This window comes from Phlebotomus argentipes, unplaced genomic scaffold (assembly GCF_947086385.1).
Source record: "Phlebotomus argentipes unplaced genomic scaffold, Phlebotomus argentipes genome assembly scaffold_4, whole genome shotgun sequence".
In the NCBI taxonomy this organism is placed as follows: Eukaryota; Metazoa; Arthropoda; class Insecta; order Diptera; family Psychodidae; genus Phlebotomus; species Phlebotomus argentipes.
Window position 1 is genome coordinate 10214608 of NW_026776174.1, and position 18911 is coordinate 10233518.

Below are 18911 nucleotides of genomic sequence, written 5' to 3' on the forward strand. Positions count from 1 at the left end.
ACCTCTTTCGACGAACTCATCGAGTTTTATGGAGGACTTTTATAGCATCGACACATGGTCGCGTATTTGTTTACTTCCCTTCAGACAATCTGCATCAATCTGAGAAATTCCCTCAAAATCCCCATTTAATCGCGACTAAAGTGTGATTTGCGCGTGGAAAATGAGTCAGAAGGTTCACCGCGAGCGGCATCAGCCGGAATCCAGGAAGCAATTGGGCATTCTTGAGAAGAAAAAGGACTACAAAGTGCGAGCGCAGCACTACAAGGAGACACGCGAGACGATTAAAATCCTCAAGAAAAAGGCCCTGAACAAGAATGCCGATGAGTTCTATCATCACATGATCAATCAGAAGGTATTTCCTCAATTAATTGATATTTTTGCGTGGCTAATGTTGAGAATCTTGCAGCCGAAGCGGGACTTTGCTGACTTTGGCGAGTGGAAGCCCAAGGAAAAGGTCACGGAGGAATCTCTGCTGCTGAAGACGCAAGATCTCAAGTATCTCACATCGAGGAGAACCATGGAAACTGCCCAGATCAACAAGTAAGACACATTTATTGAGCTGACAAATGCAATACTAACGCTTCCTGCCGACAGATTGTCATCGCAACTCCACATGGTGGATTCTGAGCTGGCTCGGAACAAGCACACTTTCTTCGTGGACAAGGATGAGTTCAAGCACTTCGACGTGGCCAAGAGACTCAACACACACCCACGCCTGTTGGGAAACAAGACAAATCGTTTAACGCTGGAGCAGATAGAGAAAATGGGGGATTTGGACGTGAGTGAGGAGGACATCCAAGCGATTAATGCTCTCAAGAGGAAGTCATACAAGATGCTGAAGGAGCGAATTGACCGAGAGAAACAAATTTCTGAGGCACACCTCAAACTCGAGCGAAAAGTAGCGAAGGACAAGAGAAGATTAGCAGAGGACACTGAAGATGGGAAGCCGAAGAAGCAGCCAAATTATGTGAGAAAGAAATAAAATCATCTGTACCTTCAGTAAAGCTTCTCAATCCACTTGATGTAGTCCTCCAGCAGCGTCATGCGGTACACTTGAGACACTTCCAGGAAGCTCTTGAGGTCGCGCTGCAGTTCCTCGCGCGGCAGGAGATTCGTGAAGGCGCCAGTGCACTCACAAGTGGCCATCATATTGCTCTTCTTGATTTGCTTGCAGTTCACACACTTGACATCCTGCAGGGTGTAGGACATGAGCTTCCGCTGGACAATTTCCAGCAGCATTCCCTCAATTTCATCCGTATTGTAGCAACCGAAGCACTGAGAGCAGAGCCAAACGGGCCTGGAAGAAGAGGATTCATTAGTCATTGAGAATATGCAGTTGAATCACTTCACTTACACTCCGTCCTTGAGCGCTCTGTGAGGATCATTGTGCAAATTGAGGTCTCGGCAGTGATTGCAGGCTTTGCAGATGACTTCCATGAGGGTGATTTGGTTGCTGGAGTCCTTCCATGTGGCCACATCACTGAACTCCCCCACACCGATCAGTTTCAGCAGATTCCTGTGCAGGGAATCCACCTCTGGTGTGATATGATCCGCCACGGAGAGGATCTTGTGAAGCGCTGTGACCAGTTTTAGAGCTGGTTTAGCCTCATGATGGGGAAATTTCTTGTGGATGTGCTCAACTGTTGTGAATGCGCGTTGGCAGTGCTGCTCGAAAGCCTTCTGCAGACTTCCCTCCGTCGCCAAAGAGGTGAGCAGAGCCGAGATGAGCTTCCCAAAGTACTCCGCACAATTTCCCTCCTTCGGTAATTCATTCTCAATATTGAATGTCATCTCAATCTCCAGGGAATTCTCCTCAGACACTTCAGGATTCACTCGAATACCACCATAGTTGAAATTGTCCATCCACAGAAGATATTTCCACGATTGTTGGAACGTGAGATGAACACCGTGAAACATCTCTTTGTTGCGAATACTCTGGACAATGTAATCAATGTAGTTAATGGAGTCCACTGTGGTTTCCTTCTCTGTGTTGATGATTATCCTATTGAAGTCGGCAAAGACAATTGTGGCTCCCATTCGCTGAAACTCCGCCAGAAGTTGCAGAAAATACTTCCTCACCAGATTGAACATTGTCCTCCTCAGAGCGGGATCGTAGAAGAGAGCACTCGAGGACTTTATCCATCGATAGAAGTGCATGATTTGCGTGTCAGAGAAAATGCTGCGATTCAGAGAAATGTCCCTCAGCCATCCATTGACCATCAGGCGCATCACGCGCAGGGATGAATTGCAGTGCGACGACTCATCATACGATGCCTTCGATCGGCCGGCCAGCATCTCGTCGACAAATCCTTGGGGTATCATGTCAAAGGACACGGCATTGAAAGAGCCTTCGGCCTCCTGGATCTTGCTGGACTGCAGCAGAGCGCTCACGGCGAGATTCTCAATGGTCAGCACGACGGAGATGCTGGAATACAAGCCACTGCGGTTCTGGACGCGAGAATTCCCATCGTCGCACTCCATCAGCAGCCGGCTGTCGTCCGTCTCGCGGCCGCCAAGGTCCGGGCGATTCGTCTTAGAGCACCACAAGAGAAACTTGTTCTTCTGCAGATAGCGAGCGAAGAAGAGATCCGCCCCGAAGAGGATGGGATCCGTTGGCATATTCCCGATGGGGATGTGATAGTAGCGACACTGTCGCAGCATCGACTCCACCACAGTGGGCAGATTGAGGAAGTGCCTTATGATGGAGCGACAACCATTCTGTTGCCAGTTGATCGCCGACAGCAGGGACACCTCGTCCGTGATGTGGATCTGCACCTGCGGAAACTCCGCCAACTGAGGCATGGCGGCGACCAATTCAGCGAGACTCAGTGATATTTGCATAAAGAGCAGCGTTGGTCCCTTTATCTCGTGCTTGCATGCCGAGAGAATCCTCTGAATTGCTCTGTGGACATTTCTCGCTTCCGTCTCGAACACTATCTCAAAATCCATCTCACTTGGCGGCAGCAGATCCTTCTGCTCCTCGCGCATGTTTGCACGAAAGCTCTTTATCTCGGCGTGATAGAGTGTCTTCAGATTTGGCATCTGATCCGTTCGCACGGAGTCACTCACGAGAATTGTGGCCTTCTTCGTGGACGGCACAAACACACCCCACATGTTTCTCTTCCCCGTGGCGCTGCTGTGCTGGTACAGGAAGATCTTCTTCAGCTGACCATAGCTCTGCAGATACGTGTGATCCTTGTCACTGCGGAACTCGAGGTGTTCCAGTGAGAAGGAGTCCTTGTTGGTGGTGCGATTGCGCTCGCTGCGCTGCACAGCACACTTGCATCCCAAGTCAATCACACTCCTGAACATCAGACTCGTCTGCGTCTCATAGATTCCCTCAATGTCCGGCGTTGTCAGATCAATCAGCATCTCCAGCTTGCGATCTTGGTACGTTTGCTCAGGGATTTGGTAGCGATACAGGTGATGAACAGGACTGGATCGTGGCAGGATTCTGTGCACTTTCTTGAACACTGCATTTTCAGCCTCTTCCAGCTCCTGACTCAGTGCCACACGTTGATTCACATAGAACACTCTGGGCACAGTGAGTCGGATCCTGTGCAACTCCTCACCATTCGTCAGGATCCACATGACAAAATTCCCCGGATAATCAGTCTCGGCAATCTGAATGATTTCCCACGTCGTTTCGAGCAGAGTGGAGTGAGTTTTGCGAAGAAAATCACCAATTGTGGCTCGAGATCGTCGGGAATCCACGACACGCGGAGCATCTTCCAATCTTTGCTGCTTCGCGCGATTCTTCTTGGCCAGCGAGCGCTGCTCCAACTGCAGAGTCCACTTCTTCTTCTGGTACTTCACCCACTCGAGAACTTCATCGTGGGAAGGTCCCATGGGTGGCGCGGCGCCCAAGAGACTCTCAATTGTTGCCTCGCCATCGAGCACTTCCTGTCGCTTCCTCTTCACCGTCATCGGACGCTTCTGCTGTGATCCAGAAGCCACAGGCGCAGTCGCCAAGTCCTCAATGTCCGCCACTTCCTTTGGCTTCGCCTTGAAGATCTCAGTGATCTTCCTCTGCTTGAACACATCGTCCTTCTGCAGAATCTTCTTGTGCAGCCACTCCGGATGAGCCACTCGCTCCACCGGATTCGAGAGGCCTTGCAGTGCCGCGGGAATTGTGATGATCTTCTGAATAGCCCCACTCAGACGCTCAATGTAGTAATTCCAGTCCAGCACTTCGCGCAGGTCGGCTTCGCCCATGCTGGGATCTTTGAGCCAGCGACAGAGATAGTGTCGTCGCACGCTGGCCTCTGACTGGAAGATGGCCAGCGGAATGGCTCTCTCAGTAACCGGTGCTCCTTCGGGCTTGGCTGAAATGATATACTTGCACGACAATCCAGCATCCTTGATCATTTGATCTCCCAGAAACTCCGCCAGGCGCTTCGCCGTGGAGATTGACGTGGATTTCTGCACTCCGTAATCCTCCAGTTTGCGCGACATAGAGCGATTCTCAGACACCAGCTCAAATAGCTCGCTATCCGGCATGCTCTCGCCATGACTGTACAGCACATCGAGCCAGTAGTTGGCCACCTTGGCGGCACTGCCGTAAGACTCCTCCAGTGTCTTGCCCTGGAGGAAGGCATCGAAGACAGACGACTGGAAATTCTTGATCAATTGCAACTCTCCACGTCTCTTCACCTCGAATCCCTTTAGCTCAGCAATTGAGCCATCGAAGTTGAACACAGCGTAGCGCTTTTTCAGCTTCTTGCCCTCTTCCTTGGCTGCCGGCAGCACCATGGCCAGATAAGGTCCGTCCACCTCGAAGAAGATCGAATTCTCCTCCCTCTTCGTATACTCCGGCCTCTTGCCGTCACACGCAGGAGTCACGAGCTCATGGTACTGTTCGTTCGTGAAATGATCCTTCACCATCGCATTGAGGATGGCGTTGGGATAGGAGATGACAAACTTCCCGCCCTTCGCCTCGGTGCTCTCCACTGTGAAGTTCTGTGGAAATGATCCCGGCAAAATGCACCAAATTCCATCTGTATCCAACTCTAGTGGTCTTCCCACCCGCTCAATGATTTCGCGGGCTTTCGTGATGATATTCGCTCCCGTGAGACACACAATCCCACCCATTGGCATGCTGTGCCATCGCGCGCCGCGTCTCATCACATATCCGTAGAAGGAGTTGAGGATGCACTTGTGAGCCAATTGGAGGGAATCAAAGAGGACTTCTCGTCCCTTCGCCGCCTTGATTTCACTCGCATCGCCCGTCTTGATGGCATCAATCACAGCACCCTTGGCCTTCTTCGTCATCTCCTTGTACTCATACCGGCGATCCCTGAAGGATCTCACCGTGTCCACGTAGAAGCTGTTCTCCTTCTGACACACCGTGCTTGTCTTCGTCTCCAGGCGTGTGATCTTCCTCTTCTTGTACGCCATCTTACAGTAGTCTATCAGTCTCTTCTTCTCGTACGCCCGCTGATCCTCTCGCGACAGTTGATTGAAGGCCCTCGGCGGCCCATTGGGAAACACCGGTGGGAAAGTCTCCGTCTCCAGCTGCTGCTGGATTCTCTGCAGCTCACTCTTCGTGGCCGGCAGCATCTCTCCGCGCCACGACCACGTCATGTCACGCTTGCACTGCGCCGTGGGCTCATTGAAGTCACACACGGCGCAATTCGTCTCATTCACCATCGCGTACGGTTGGAGGCGATTCGTGAGGATGATGTTCGGATACATGGCGCCCACGTCCAAGTGGTAGATGACAGGCTGCTCAATCCTATTGGGTATGTTGCGAAGTGCCTCGAGGGCCGCTCTGATCTCTGCCGTCACCTCGGCCAGATTCTTCACACTCTCCATCGACACTCCTTTTTCCACGGCAATAGCATGATAGAGCACCTTGTCCACATCCTCCTGGAGGCTCGTCACCATGTCCGTGTCGATGCGGAAGCGATACGGGATATCAGCACGGAAGACACCCGATTCAAGCGCCTCCACATGACCGCCAACGTATGTTTCAGTGTCCAGAACGTAACCGTCCGTGATCTTATTCACCTCCTCCACTTGCTTATTGGGGAAGATCACATTCGCCCTGAAGCCCTGCACCATCAGCAAGTTCTCACACAAAGTTCCAGAGCCCTTCCTCAGCACCTCATCCGGATCCAGGGGGATAATTGTGGCCAGGGCAAAGATGAAGGGATGCACGTACTTCATGTAGAGATAGTAAGTTGCCACAGCATCCGAAACGGAGTAATTGGAGAGCACTTGAGGCCTCTTCACGGCCAGAGAGCAAATCTCCTCGGGATCCAACTCCACAGGATCATAACGCAGCTTCGCCTTCGCCACAGCCTTTAATCCTTGCGATCCCACCGGCAAATAGGAGTCTCTCTTCACCCAGTTGAGACAGTCCAAGTGCGAAGCTGGTCGAGAGAGAAAGTGACCCTCGCGATTCTTGCTGAACCCAATTTCCTGCTTCATGTCGATATCGTACACGGCTGCGCGCGTCTCGATGAAGGGCCAATCGAAGAAGTCACCGTTGTAGGAGGCGAAGATGTGCGGCTTCACCTCGAGAATGTGGCTGAAAAACTTCTGGATTGTGGCCATTTCGTTGGGCTCGTTGAATACCGTGAAAGTCGCCTCAAATTCCGCTTTGGGCGTGTACTCAAAGCTCTTCACGTCCGCCGAGATGATCTCTCGATTCGTGATCAAATACCCCTGACCATCGATCATGTAGGAGATCATGATGATCTGATCTGTATTGGCGTCCGGAAACTTGAGCGGCAACTTTGTCGTTTCAATGTCGAAAGCCAGGACAATCGGTTCAGGGCGATCGATGATGTCCGTGCAGGGCTTTATGATGGGATTTTGTCCTCCGAAGCATGTCACTGAGTACCAATTGCCGCAGAAGACATTCAGATCGATGCACACTCGCACGTGATAGGGAATGTCGTACTCTCGGATGTCCACAATGAACTCCATGAGGTCAGAGTTGAAGAAATCACTGCCACGAGATGGTCCAGCCTCACCAGACATACTGGCAGCCAGCAGCTGCATGTAATCCGTGTGGTTCTTTGCATTCTCCTGATTCTTCCTCACTGCCGCCAGCAATTCTCGCCTGACTTTGATCAGCGTGTTGATGTTCTGGAAGGACACCTTGATGTAGTTCTGCTTGATGCCAATGAGATGGTTCGCCAGATTAAGATCCTCCTTATCCACCGCCTCAGATGTGACTATTTGCCCGGCGTACTTCCTGTCCAGGAATCTCTGCACTTCCGTGAAGTGACTCGCCTTGGGCAGCACAAAGAAATAAGGCTGAAACACGAATGTGGCTTTGAATCGTGCTCCTGACATCTCGAGGAAGTACATATCCAATCCAGACACCAACTGGCGGTTCTCATTGAGCACATCCGTCTGCAAAGAATCCTCGTTAGAATCACGACAGGATAATAGCCAAATGCATCACTCACCGAATGAAGATTCAGTAGATAACCGTTTCTCTCCTTGGAATCACTAGGCGTAGCGAAGCCATAGCGAAAGTCTATCCTCTCGTTCTCTTGAATTGTCCTGAAAGTCACATCAGAACCGGAATTCCTGGAAAAATTCAAATTGACGCTCTCACACAACTCTCATATCAACATTGTACTTGATTTTCTCCAATTACCCTTCGAAATTCCTGTTTCGCGCTCTCCCCGTGTTCACACTCATCCTTCAGGGACACCTTGCGCACTGATCCTCTTGAGTTATCACTATTTTCAAAGAAATTTTCGCGTCTCCAGAGGAAAACACCAACAGAGCAAAAATTCCCGATGAAAGTGAGGTTATTCCGCCTTTTTCCTTTGACAGCCGGAAGTGGTGCGCCGAGCCAACGCACTCAACTTCACAACGCACTTGTGACAAGGTTGGGATTTTGCGGAGTACAGAAAATTTGTTTTTCGCAGATTTTCATCCACTTTTGGTGCCCAAATCAGTCGTTGCACAGCAAAAGGTGAGTTGTCCTTCATGTGCGAAGGCGATGGAGTGATTTCTTTGCTGAGAATCGCATTAAAAAGGAGTGTGATTACATAACTTACAGATGCTCACCAAGGGATTCACAGGCATCGTCCGGAAGGGTGCCTTCGTGGCGAGGAACTTCGGTGTGAGTGCTCCAGCTTCCCAGAAGGCCACCGATCCCATCCAGCAGCTGTTCCTGAAGAAGGTGCAGGAGTACAAGTCCAAGGAGAGGTTAGAGTGAGTGATGAGTGTTTTTCTGGGCGGATTTTAGCAATGCTTTTTCCGTTTTTAGTGGCGGAAAACTGGTGGACGCCACTCCGGAGGTGGAGAGGGACCTGAAGACGGAATTGGATAGGGTGTCTAAGCAGTTTGGCGGCGGTTCTGGAGTGGATATGACCAAATTCCCGGAATTCAAATTCCCAGCCGTCACTGTGGATCCCATCAATTCAACAAACTAGTGTCCTGTGGATAAATCTTGGGTATAGAAAATGGAAATTTATTAATTCACAGCGTTATTCTCAATTTCGCGGATGAGTTCACTTAGCAAAGAGATAGAGCGGATGGATGGCCTTCAAAGAGATGATCTTTCGGCAGATCGGACAGCGCTTCGAAGTGGTGATCGCTGTGGTGATGCATTTCTTGCAGAAGACATGGCCACACGGGGTGGAAAAGGGTTGACGGGGACGCATGTCCTCCATGCATATCACACAGCTGAGGTCACTGGCGGTGACAGATGATGTCCGTGTTTTGTTGGGTGTTGATGCATCATCTCTCTCCTCAACTGCAGATTGACTCCGCCGTTTCCGCCTCACTGGCGATCGCCGGGTAGTGCGAGGGCTTTCTGGGGTGCACAAATCAATCACCACTGGATTTGGGTTTCTGGTCTCACTCACCAGGATGATTTCATCGGTGTCATTGAGATTACAAGCATCTGGAAGGACTTTAGAATAGTTTAATAACATAGACACGGAAATACCTTGTGAATCCTCACTTTGTGGCCTCACACTCGCAGCGTCTCCATCAACAAGTTCCACTTGTGAATCCGCGTTGTCCAGGTCGATGTTTCCACTAGAAACGTCGTCGGCACTCTCCATTGGAGCTGAGCTTTGGGCTTCTGATGTTTGCTCTGCTGGTCCTGCTAGCAATTCTGGATTTTGTTGCTCCCGGCTGGGTTCCTGAGATTCTGAAACTGAAAGATTGTTAGAGACGCCTAGGATTGCTTCACATCCATATCTACCGGCAATTGGCATTGTGTGTGCGCTGGTTGTGGCTGAATTATTTTGATTTTCTCTATCCGGAACCTGAGATTGATGCTCTCTAACCTCCAAACCTTCGCTAAGTTCCGACGAAGCCTCCTCAATTGAAAGTTCACGCAGTCTCAGACTGGTTCTGACTGAACGAATAGTTGCCTGGGCGTCGCTTATCAAATCCTGCACGTCTTCCAGTTTGAATTCATTGTCCATTTTGTCCAAAAAACTGTAATTCTTTCCCTCAAGAGCAGCACAGCAGAGCACAACAATGAAGTTTTTTTTCTGGAATGGAAAACAATTGTTTTTCTAGCAGTTTGCTATGGCGCGTTTATTTGAACACACTCTGGAAGTTCTAACAGAAAGTGGAGTCAATTTGGCACTTTTCAGAGAACCATCGGCTCATGAGGGCATTCCTTGGGTTGAGAGCATCTTGGTCAGGATGTTCAGACACTGGGAAGATCCTCAGCATGTCTCCTCGATTGCTGTGCTCTCGATAGGCAGCGTGAAGAACCGCCAAGTCGTCTCTAGACAAGCATTGGCGGCAGAGTTTGCACTTGGAATCGTCGCAGGAAGCTCTGCACAGCTCCCCAGCGCACTCATTAGCACTCACAACAATGTTCTTGAGTGACGACTGCATGGCTTCCTCGTCGGAGCTTCCAGTCTCGAGGGACTCTCTCTGCAGAGCAGATCCGATTCCCACCAGCTTCAGCACGTTGTAGATGACTTGCTCGTAGAGAAGCTGATTGGGCTTGAAGTGGGCGGAGGACAAGTTGGGGCTCATGTTGGCCTCCAGGAGGAACACCCGCAAGTTCTCATCTATGATGAAGTCGAATCTCATGAATTCAAAGAAGTTTCTGCGGGTTCTGAAGCGCTGCAAGGAGTTCTTTAAGAGGTGCTCTTTGCGCAGCAGCACTTCTCTGATGGAGTCGTGAATCTGCTCCCAGATCACTCTCGGCTCCTGGCCCTTGGTGCGAAGATGCGCGTCTAGGGAGTCTTTCATGCCGAATCCGAACGTCAAGTGGAAGTCCTTGAGTGACTCCATCTCCCAGATGGGCGTGTAATCGTCGCCCACGACGTACTTGTCCACGTTGTCCTTGCTGAAGGGATGATACTCCACCGGACAGAAGCGGAGGAGATAGTCTCCGTGGTACACATACGCCCGGAGGGGATCGATTGAGGTGATAACGGTGTAAGCGCCGATGTCGAACTTCTTGCCGTCCACGAGCAGAGGATTGCTCATGTATTCCTGGATGAATGTGTCATTGTCGCTCAGGTTGATCTCAGGCACTGTTTTGAGGTAGATGTGACGATGTTGGTTGTGCTTCTGGACAAACTCCTTGTTGGGATGTTCTTTGACGTACTCCTGGAATTTGTCCACATCTTCAGGCAATCGGAAGGCCTTTGGAATGTATTTTGATTCGGTGAGAGCCAAATCCACTTTGTTCGTGATGAATCCCGATCCCGGGAAGTGATTCACCACTTGATAATCCTCCATTTCACGCAGAGAGGGAAGTCTGAGGAAGGGATAATCGTGTGCCCACATGAGATCCCAATCTTCACTGTCATTCCGAGCTTGACTGAATCCCAGTCGCTTCAGAACTGTTTTCACGTGGTAGAGATGATCATCTCGCCGGCTGCGAGGATTGTAGATGACAAAGGAGGGCTGAGGAGGTGTGATAATTACTGGCGGTTGAAGAGATTTTTGAGTATCTTCAGGACAAGCATTGGGACAAGCGCTCCGGCCAATCTGAGCTAGAAAGTCGCGTGGGAGTGTCTGAATGAGCACAGCGATTGCTGCCACGATGGCGATAAAGGTCACTTGTCCAAATGTACTGTGGAGATCAAAGATGCCGCCTGATGAGCCTCCAGAGCTCCCAGGGACAGCCGAGACCGATCCCTTAGTCTCTTTGGGCGTTTTCTGACGAGAGAAATGCAACATTAGGAGTTTTAAATAAATCTCGAGGAATAACTCACCGTAGGAGTGGCTGGACTTGTCTTGGACATCTTATCACCAAAAATTCGATAACATCAGAGCGCTAAATCACATAGTAATTTGAGGAGAAAGTTCTACTGAGTATTTTATGAGTCCGGGAGAAAGTTTTGGGTGTGATGGCGAAGTGCGGCGAATTTATGACAGCATTCTAGCACTTTCTCCTTTCAGTGCTTTTTGTAAACAAACCGCAGGGCTCTTGAGGAAAATTGGGAAAATTGCAGTGGAAAACGTGAAAAATCCCTGCTATTTGCACAGCAATGGAGGAATCTGTGAAGCTGAGTGTGCACAAGACGAGAAGATCGAGGAATGAGAACGTGAGAACGTCAATTGGCACATATTTGAAGCAGAGAAACTACACGGTGAGTGACGGAATGGCAAAGTGGATTTTTCATCACCATTTTCACCCTGTTTTCTTCTGCAGTACGACGATAGATACCGCAAATCCAGTCGCTGCTTCACTCAGAGCACCGATCAACTCCAAATCACCGGGAATGTGGAAAAGGAGATCTTCCGTGGGAATGCTTTTCTCTATTCCAATGTCTTCTGCATCAATTCTTCCGTGCAAGTGGATCAGCAATTCTCTCGCATCTCCCTGTTCATCCAATCTCTCAGCGGGACCATCAAGAATGAGCTGAGGAATCTCCTGCCACCGCTGCTGTGTCATCTCTATATAGAGATGCTAAAGGGGCGCGACTGGAAGCCGGCGACGGACTTCCTGAAGAAGAACGCCACAATTCTGGGAGCCATCGAGAATCCCTCTCTGGACAGTAGTCGAGTGAATGGTGGTGCTGGCCAGGAGGATAGCTTGCTCACACAGCTGACTGACAATCACCAGAACAAGATTGTGTTTGTGAAAGACACAGAAACTTCTGACACGAGTGGATTCGATCAGAAGACTCGCAATATGTTCAGAAACCTCGTGGAGACACTGTCAGTGGTGACCAGCAAGCATGACATCCAAACGGAGCCACTTGTGGCCAGATTCCGCTCCACAAAGTACAGGATAACACTCTCCATTCAGGCTCTGTATGCTCTCAAGAGATACCTCTCGAAGTACGGCCACGTTCTCATCCTGCAGACGCTTCAGGTGTGGTTCCAGATTGACACGGTGCGGAAGGAGCTGCCACTGAATGCTCTCGCGGACGAGGAGTTCGAGACGGACGAGGAGGAGGGCGAATCGAGTGGCAGGGGAAGTGTGAATGGCTGTGAAAGTGTTCAGCAGCCTCACTTGGCTCCGCTGAACTTTGTGGAATTGAACACGAGACTGGAGAACATTCAGAACAGCGAAAAGATACTGAGCAAGTACCAATTGCCGGTGAAAGTGATTGGGATTCGGGAGAATGCTAGGGCGTTGGTGTGCGCTTCGCTGGATTCGGACGGATGTCATGTGGCCAGTAGCTCGTATGACTCGGAGATTGCTCTGTGGACGATGCACAACAGCAATTTCGGTGGTAGGCGGCCGTGGAGGATGTTCTGTGAGCGACAGTGTCCCTGGAATCTGGCCAATGTCGGGGACGAAGTGGAGGAGGATGAGGAGAGCGCATGCGAAAGTAGCCGACTGAGTTGCTTGAGGGAGAATCCCATCAATAGAGTGCAGAATTCCCCTGTTGCCTATCTCAGGGGACACACCAGGGCGGTGACGGATGTTGTGTTCTCGCGCTGGAATCCTCTGGTGCTCAGTGTCTCCCGCGATTGCACGATGAGAACGTGGAAGGCCACAGACTATACATGTGGTGGGATCTACAGAGGCCACAACTACCCCATTTGGTGTGTTTCTGAGAGCTCTAACGGCCTCCTCTTGGCCACCGGCTCTAAGGACACCACAGCGCGACTCTGGGCCACCGATCGCGAGCATCCGCTGCAAGTGTACGCCGGCCACACGCAGGACGTGGACGTGATCGCCTTCCATCCCAACGGAAACTACCTAGCCACGGGCTCTTCCGATCTCACCGTGCGACTGTGGTGCGTGACGAGTGGGAAGCTGCTCAGGGTGTTCACGGAGTGCAAACTGCCTCTGCTGAGCATCGCCTTCAGCCCCGACGGGAAGTACTTGGCCGCTGCTGGCGAAGAGCCCTCCATTCGGATATTCGACCTGGCCGCTGGGGCGCAACTGATGGAGCTGCCCACGGGCTGTGACGCCACCACCACGACGAAGAGCATCACGTGGAGCTCAGACAGCCGGAAGCTGGCCTCCGCCGTGTCGAATGGTGGGATTCGCATTTGGGAGGTGCACGGGAAGAGTCACTCGGCGAGCAGCGGCGAGTCATCGTCCCACGGATCCAATGTTATCATGTCATACGCCACGGGATGCCACAGACTCGTGCGCATTCAGACGAACGCGAACAACACCTTCACCTGCATTGGCAACAACAACTAAGAGGATGGAAAATCTGTATTGCATCACAAGAAAGTCGAATATTTAATAAATTAATGTTCTGAACGCTCAATTTAGTAGAATTCAATAGTTAAGTCATTGAGGTGAACTCTCCAAATTCACAATTCACTTGATTAAACACTTTCAGCACGCGTGACCTCTTATCAAAACCTAGTCTAATTTCTAAGATGTCACATAAAAACGATTGTGCCGCGGCAAATTTCCTCAATTTATTCGAGATCTGCTCTCTGATCAGTTCAGTGTTCAAAATTTATCATCAAAATTCAGCTTGGAAGAGTGATTCTAATGCAGTTCCATATCTTCCTACTCATTTATTTGGCTCTTTCGGGTAGTTTCATCAGTGTTTTTTTTTATGATTTACATCTTATTTTACGTGTATTTCTGTGATTTCTGCAGTTTCTGCAATTTCTCGAGGAAGAAACGCCCAGCAAGAAGAGTTTCCTTACGTTTGCTCTCTCCAAACGAGTTTTCTCGTGCTGAAATCCCATCGATGTGGTGCTGTTGTGCTTCATCCCGAGTGGCTCGTCACGGCTGGTCAATGCGGAGGGAATGCTTTAGGGGACTTTGAAGTTCTCTGCGGAGTTACTAACCTGGGATCTGAGGGACAGAGGAGGAAAGTGGATAAATTCATAGTGCACAAGGATTTCGCAGGAAAGGCTGGACAGCGCAATGATATTGCAATGGTGAGTGAAGATTTCCTCTGAAAAGCCCTCTTAATGCGATTCTTGCTCTTGCAGATAAAGCTGACAGAGCCTCTAGTGCTTGATAAGTCTGTAAATATTGCCAAAATGCCCGTTCTCACCTTGTCCGGAAGTGCTTTTGTCGCTGGTTGGGGAGAAAAATCTGGCGGATTATTGGAAACTCTGCTGAATATGTTCTCCCAAGATCTGCAGGCTGCTCAGGTGACGATGCGAGATCAATTCACATGTGCGCAATTGCTGAAAGAGCACGGCGTTGAGGGACTGATGGATGAGACGAAGATTTGCAGCACTGCTCCTGAGAACAGCGGCATTTGCAGTGGCGACGCAGGATCGCCTCTCGTTCAGCAAGGAGTCGTGCTGGGAATAGCTTCGTGGCACTCAGGATGTGCATCAGGAGTGCCGTCCGTCTTTACTTCCGTGGCTCCGCACTCGCTCTGGATAAAGAATGTGTACAACAGCAACGGCGAGAGGCAGTGAAAGTCAATGGGAAAGTGTGTTTATCAGTGGAATTGAATAAAAAGAAAACGCTCGGTATTTTTCTTTAAATTTATTAAGACATATCGATTAAAATACATTTATTTATATCATCATTCACCTCATCGTCCACTAGTACGTTAAAAAAAGATCTAGATCGTATAAAAATAATATCATTAAAAAAAATATTAAAAAAAAACATAAGTTTAATAACTATTGTTCATGGCTGTCCTTCGTAAAGTTACCTTAAAATTGCTACCATCTCATGTATAACAAAATATCTTAACGTACGATTTTTTTTCTCTGTCTGTCACCCCAGCAAATTATATGACAAAAAGAATTACACAGAGTGAAAAAGTCTAAACTAAATATTTCGTTGTTTGGCCTTTCCATAAGAAGAAGAAAAGTTTTAATATGTAATACAAAGTGTGAAAAAAATCGCGAAAATTAATCCTCCATTGCATTTTTTCCGTCTAATTCTTTACAAAATTTTCTTTGGACTTCTAGCTTTCTCCCCATATTCTGGCAAATATGCCGGATTGGTTCAACAAATTTGCACAATATTAAAAAAAAAAGAAAATGTGAAAAGTATAATTCACAAAAAAGAAAACTTATACAATATTTATATTTAGATAAGATGACTTTGTAAAATCTGTGAATGAAAAAATTGTGGGAAAATAATAGCTATGTATTATTTATAAAAAGGCTTTTTACAAGTAAAAATCATTAATCGTAGAATATTTCAATCGTTGTTTTAGAAACCTTAATATATCTCTCTTCCATCCTTTAATTATCTAATGAGATTTCTGTCCTTCTTGCATTCAGTAAATATTTGTGACCTTTATTCGTTTACATGGCCGCTCAATTCGTTGTCAAAAGAAATTCTTTCGTAATTCTTTGTTTCTCTCTTCATTTATCTATATATAAAATCAGCGAAATTATAGGGAAAATCAATAAAACACTTTCATTACCGAGAAAGAAAGAAAATGAAGAAGTGTGAGAAATTGGACTAAAACCGGATTAAGTTTATAGGTTGTTCATCTCACTTGACTTTCGCTAAAACTGTAGTTTACATGTTGAAATTTAACTATTTCTCCTTCACTTATTTTTTTTTCATTATTCTTTATAATAAGATACAATTTTTGTTTAATTAAAATTTTATTGTCTGCTCAAATACGAATTTGTATTTCTTATTCTTTGTGTATTTCATCTATATAAGGTTATTTTTACTTTTCAATATTTATGCTTCTTCTGTTTTTTTCTCTTTTTTCTCTAAATGTATTTTACAGTTTCCTTTTTTCATTTTTATTCAAATAATAAAATTGATTTTTTTACCCTTTTCGATGTTTTCTTTTCCTACGGCTTTTCACTCAATTCTTCACTTTTTTTTCTCTGTAGGCTTTGGATCTTCCTATTTAGATTTTTTTTCCTATTTCTAGAATTTTTAAAATTTCTTTTTGGCAACTCTTTTTTTTGGCATCAACATTTAAATTTATTTTTGTTCCTATCGAGTATATCTCCACTGTTTCCTCTCATTCTCACTCACTTGTCCACTACTTCTCATGAGATTTTTTTTTCCTCACTTTCACTCTCTCCACGTTATGGAATGATTAGTACATTATAGGTTACTTTTAAATTTGCTTAATTTCATTAAATTTAATATTCTTCTTCATACGTTTAAATAAAATTGTAACAATAACTGTAAATATATCTGTGGCATTATTTTATATTTCATTATAATCAATATAATACGAATCTTATTGAATAAAAGTTCTCTCCTCTTTTTCTTCCATACTTTTCATATAATATCAATAAAAAGGACTTTTCCATAGTTGTTCCAATATTTCTCTTTAAACTGGGTAAACTTTGCTCATCTCACGGCTTCCTTTGTGTTTCCGCTCATCTTTTTTTTCTTCTCATTTACATTAATTTTTAGCAAATTTAATAATTAAAAAGACACATTGTTATTAATTACTTAATCCTAATTCTCCTGCGAATTCACTTTCTGCTTTAAATTACATTCTCTTACTAGTACAGTATAGTTTCAATGAATTTGCAATAATTTCTTAGGGTTCTTCCCATCCCTCGCTCTTCAATCTCATCTCTAATTTTATTCGTTAGCTATCAATGGTGGTTTTTCCTTCTCTGTTTCTCCATCTCTAAAAGTAGTGCCAACAGAGATCGTTGTCATAATCCAATTTGTTTCATGTAATTCTTTCTACTAGATTTCTAGAACTCCTTGCATAGTCTAGTATTTTTTTTTAAGGGGAACTGCTGTCTTCAACATTTTTTTTGCATCTACATACGTTTAAGAGAGAGAAAGAAATAAAAGAATTCATTACTCTTCCTCTAAAATTGTTTCGGCAATTAATGGAGGAAGCAAAAGTGCAAAAGATACTCTCTTTCGTGGGGTTTAGGAATTAAAGTGAGCTGATAAGGAGGAAATATTTAACTTTTTTTTTACTGCCTTTGAGCAATTTCATCTACTTGAGAAACTACTAAAATTTAGAAATATCTCTCTATTATTACGCTATTTACAAAGAGCCTTTATTTAGAATTCCTTACAGTATTATCAAATTTTTTTTTCTTTTCATACATCTTCACGCTATTTCGTGACTGTTTTCTTTTGTCTTTGGCTTGATGAGAAGAGAAAGAAAAAGAAGGGAAATTTTATGGCTTTTCCTTTGGTGCATTTTTGCTCACACAAACACTTGAGCGAAGGAGTGAAACAGATTTGAAGGTGAAATTATTTGATTTCTCACTTATTACAGATATTTTGAGTATTTTCTTCTTTTTCCTTAAACTCCATCTTCGTCCTTTCGCTAAATCGTATATATTCAATTAGTTTATTCATTAAGGAGTAAAATATTACATTGTATTGTCATGTTAACACCGTGTGGTCCAAAATGCGTATTTTCTCACATACACTATGCCGTATGTTTGTTTCCAAGAGTCTACTTCCACCTCAATTGCCCCTATTCGAGTCCATCTTCAAATTCCTCTCAATTTCCCCACAAATTAAATCATAAATAAAATCGTTAAGTAATAGAACGACAAAAAGAATTGCTCTCACCCAGCCCGCAGATTGGAAAAGAATAAACACAGAAGCAGCACAAGCTCGAAGAATTTCGGCAAATCAAAAATTATACACTACAAGAGATACTATAAACATAATAAATCTCTAGGCGAAAAGAGGAGAGTCTGAAGTATAGACAATTGAGTATTGCTGCAGGTACCAAATTTTAATGGCAACCATAAGAAAAAAACAGTATTTTTTTGCTGTTGGCATCAAGAAAATCCTAATACATTTCACATTAATTAAATTCAAGTAAAGAATAGATCAACTCATCCTTTTTTTCTTAAGGTATTTCAAAGAAATTTACACTTAAAATAGCCTTCTTAAATAAACATCCCTTAATCATATCGCGAATTTATATACAGTTAAAGTGGAATTACTGAACAAAAGGATAGACTTTTGCTTAAAATGAACCCTGCAGGGCAAATCGATATATTTTCACTTATCAAATATTAGAATTCATGCGTTATCCTAAAAAATTACACTGCTTTCAATAGCGAATAAAAAAAAACTTAGAAATACAATTTTTTTTCTCTTTCAAAAGGAATGACGTGTTCGTTGTTTCGACAAATTTCTGGTTATTTACTTCTCTCTTTTATTTCTTCTCACTATTAAGTACATTGTGGTATGATTTTCACAATCATATCTCTCGCTTATGTACTTGCCATCGTGTTACAAAATAAAAAGTAGTAAGAAAGGAGTTGTATTCGATTTTCTTAAAAGCATCACATGGGAAACGTCTTTAATTGGCCTGAACATGTCCTTCAGGGGGATTTGCTCGTGTCCAGAAGAAGGGATTCGTGGAAATGTTCAACTTACACGCAGAAGTGGGACAACGTGGCCTCTGTCGAGCTTCCGGTGCACAATCCTGGCTGTCCTACTCTCGGTACGGCTTGCAGTAGGAGTAGCGATGGTTCATGTGCTGACTGTACGAGCCCGAGTGGGAGAATCGCTTCAGACACTTGGAGCACTGGAACGGCTTCTCGCCACTGTGGAGTCTCTTGTGCTCCGTCAAGTGGTGCTTGTGCTTGAAGGCTTTCGGGCATTCGGCACACTTGTAAGGTCTCTGACCTGAAAT

At 46.1% G+C, this 18911-nt stretch overlaps 8 protein-coding genes across 12 annotated transcripts in view; 4 read left to right on the plus strand and 4 right to left on the minus strand.

Annotated features, from left to right (window-relative positions):
* The first annotated feature begins 47 nt into the window (after nucleotides 1–47).
* LOC132258578 (probable U3 small nucleolar RNA-associated protein 11) lies at nucleotides 48–1019 on the plus strand. Its single transcript, XM_059755941.1, has 3 exons — nucleotides 48–352; nucleotides 407–540; nucleotides 595–1019. The coding sequence occupies exons 1-3, from the start codon at nucleotides 161–163 to the stop codon at nucleotides 980–982; spliced, it is 714 nt and encodes a 237-aa protein (XP_059611924.1). The 5' UTR covers nucleotides 48–160; the 3' UTR covers nucleotides 983–1019.
* Nucleotides 997–7728, minus strand: LOC132258564 (DNA polymerase epsilon catalytic subunit 1). The gene is made up of 4 exons (XM_059755915.1): nucleotides 7616–7728; nucleotides 7422–7545; nucleotides 1355–7365; nucleotides 997–1297 (listed from the first exon to the last, which is right to left on the minus strand). The coding sequence occupies exons 1-4, from the start codon at nucleotides 7657–7659 to the stop codon at nucleotides 997–999; spliced, it is 6480 nt and encodes a 2159-aa protein (XP_059611898.1). The 5' UTR covers nucleotides 7660–7728.
* On the plus strand, nucleotides 7696–8453 carry LOC132258582 (ATP synthase-coupling factor 6, mitochondrial). Its single transcript, XM_059755945.1, has 3 exons — nucleotides 7696–7939; nucleotides 8027–8175; nucleotides 8237–8453. The coding sequence occupies exons 2-3, from the start codon at nucleotides 8027–8029 to the stop codon at nucleotides 8400–8402; spliced, it is 315 nt and encodes a 104-aa protein (XP_059611928.1). The 5' UTR covers nucleotides 7696–7939; the 3' UTR covers nucleotides 8403–8453.
* Nucleotides 8424–9470, minus strand: LOC132258576 (uncharacterized). Of its 3 annotated transcripts, none has more exons than XM_059755938.1 (3): nucleotides 9182–9470; nucleotides 8936–9127; nucleotides 8424–8884 (listed from the first exon to the last, which is right to left on the minus strand). In XM_059755938.1, exons 1-3 carry the CDS (start codon nucleotides 9405–9407, stop codon nucleotides 8481–8483), a joined length of 822 nt encoding a protein of 273 aa, XP_059611921.1. In that variant the 5' UTR covers nucleotides 9408–9470; the 3' UTR covers nucleotides 8424–8480. The 3 variants fall into 3 exon arrangements, with proteins under 3 accessions (XP_059611921.1, XP_059611922.1, XP_059611920.1); XM_059755939.1 differs by having other exon boundaries at nucleotides 8424–8875; nucleotides 8936–9133; XM_059755937.1 differs by having other exon boundaries at nucleotides 8936–9133.
* On the minus strand, nucleotides 9443–11305 carry LOC132258574 (probable tubulin polyglutamylase ttll-15). The gene is made up of 2 exons (XM_059755934.1): nucleotides 11169–11305; nucleotides 9443–11112 (listed from the first exon to the last, which is right to left on the minus strand). The coding sequence occupies exons 1-2, from the start codon at nucleotides 11196–11198 to the stop codon at nucleotides 9547–9549; spliced, it is 1596 nt and encodes a 531-aa protein (XP_059611917.1). The 5' UTR covers nucleotides 11199–11305; the 3' UTR covers nucleotides 9443–9546.
* A 36-nt stretch (nucleotides 11306–11341) lies between these two features.
* On the plus strand, nucleotides 11342–13627 carry LOC132258570 (TAF5-like RNA polymerase II p300/CBP-associated factor-associated factor 65 kDa subunit 5L). The gene is made up of 2 exons (XM_059755928.1): nucleotides 11342–11546; nucleotides 11609–13627. The coding sequence occupies exons 1-2, from the start codon at nucleotides 11445–11447 to the stop codon at nucleotides 13562–13564; spliced, it is 2058 nt and encodes a 685-aa protein (XP_059611911.1). The 5' UTR covers nucleotides 11342–11444; the 3' UTR covers nucleotides 13565–13627.
* Nucleotides 13628–13867: 240 nt separating this feature from the next.
* Nucleotides 13868–17075, plus strand: LOC132258473 (chymotrypsin-1-like). The gene is made up of 3 exons (XM_059755801.1): nucleotides 13868–13910; nucleotides 13979–14265; nucleotides 14320–17075. The coding sequence occupies exons 1-3, from the start codon at nucleotides 13868–13870 to the stop codon at nucleotides 14758–14760; spliced, it is 771 nt and encodes a 256-aa protein (XP_059611784.1). The 3' UTR covers nucleotides 14761–17075.
* The window catches only part of LOC132258566 (zinc finger protein 1), a 52025-nt gene continuing 49979 nt past the window's right edge, over nucleotides 16866–18911 (minus strand). For all 3 annotated transcript variants that reach the window (XM_059755919.1, XM_059755920.1, XM_059755921.1), the window contains one exon: nucleotides 16866–18904. In XM_059755919.1, coding sequence (XP_059611902.1) covers nucleotides 18711–18904 — 194 coding nt within the window. In that variant the 3' untranslated portion in view covers nucleotides 16866–18710. The remainder of the gene's footprint in view (nucleotides 18905–18911) is intronic.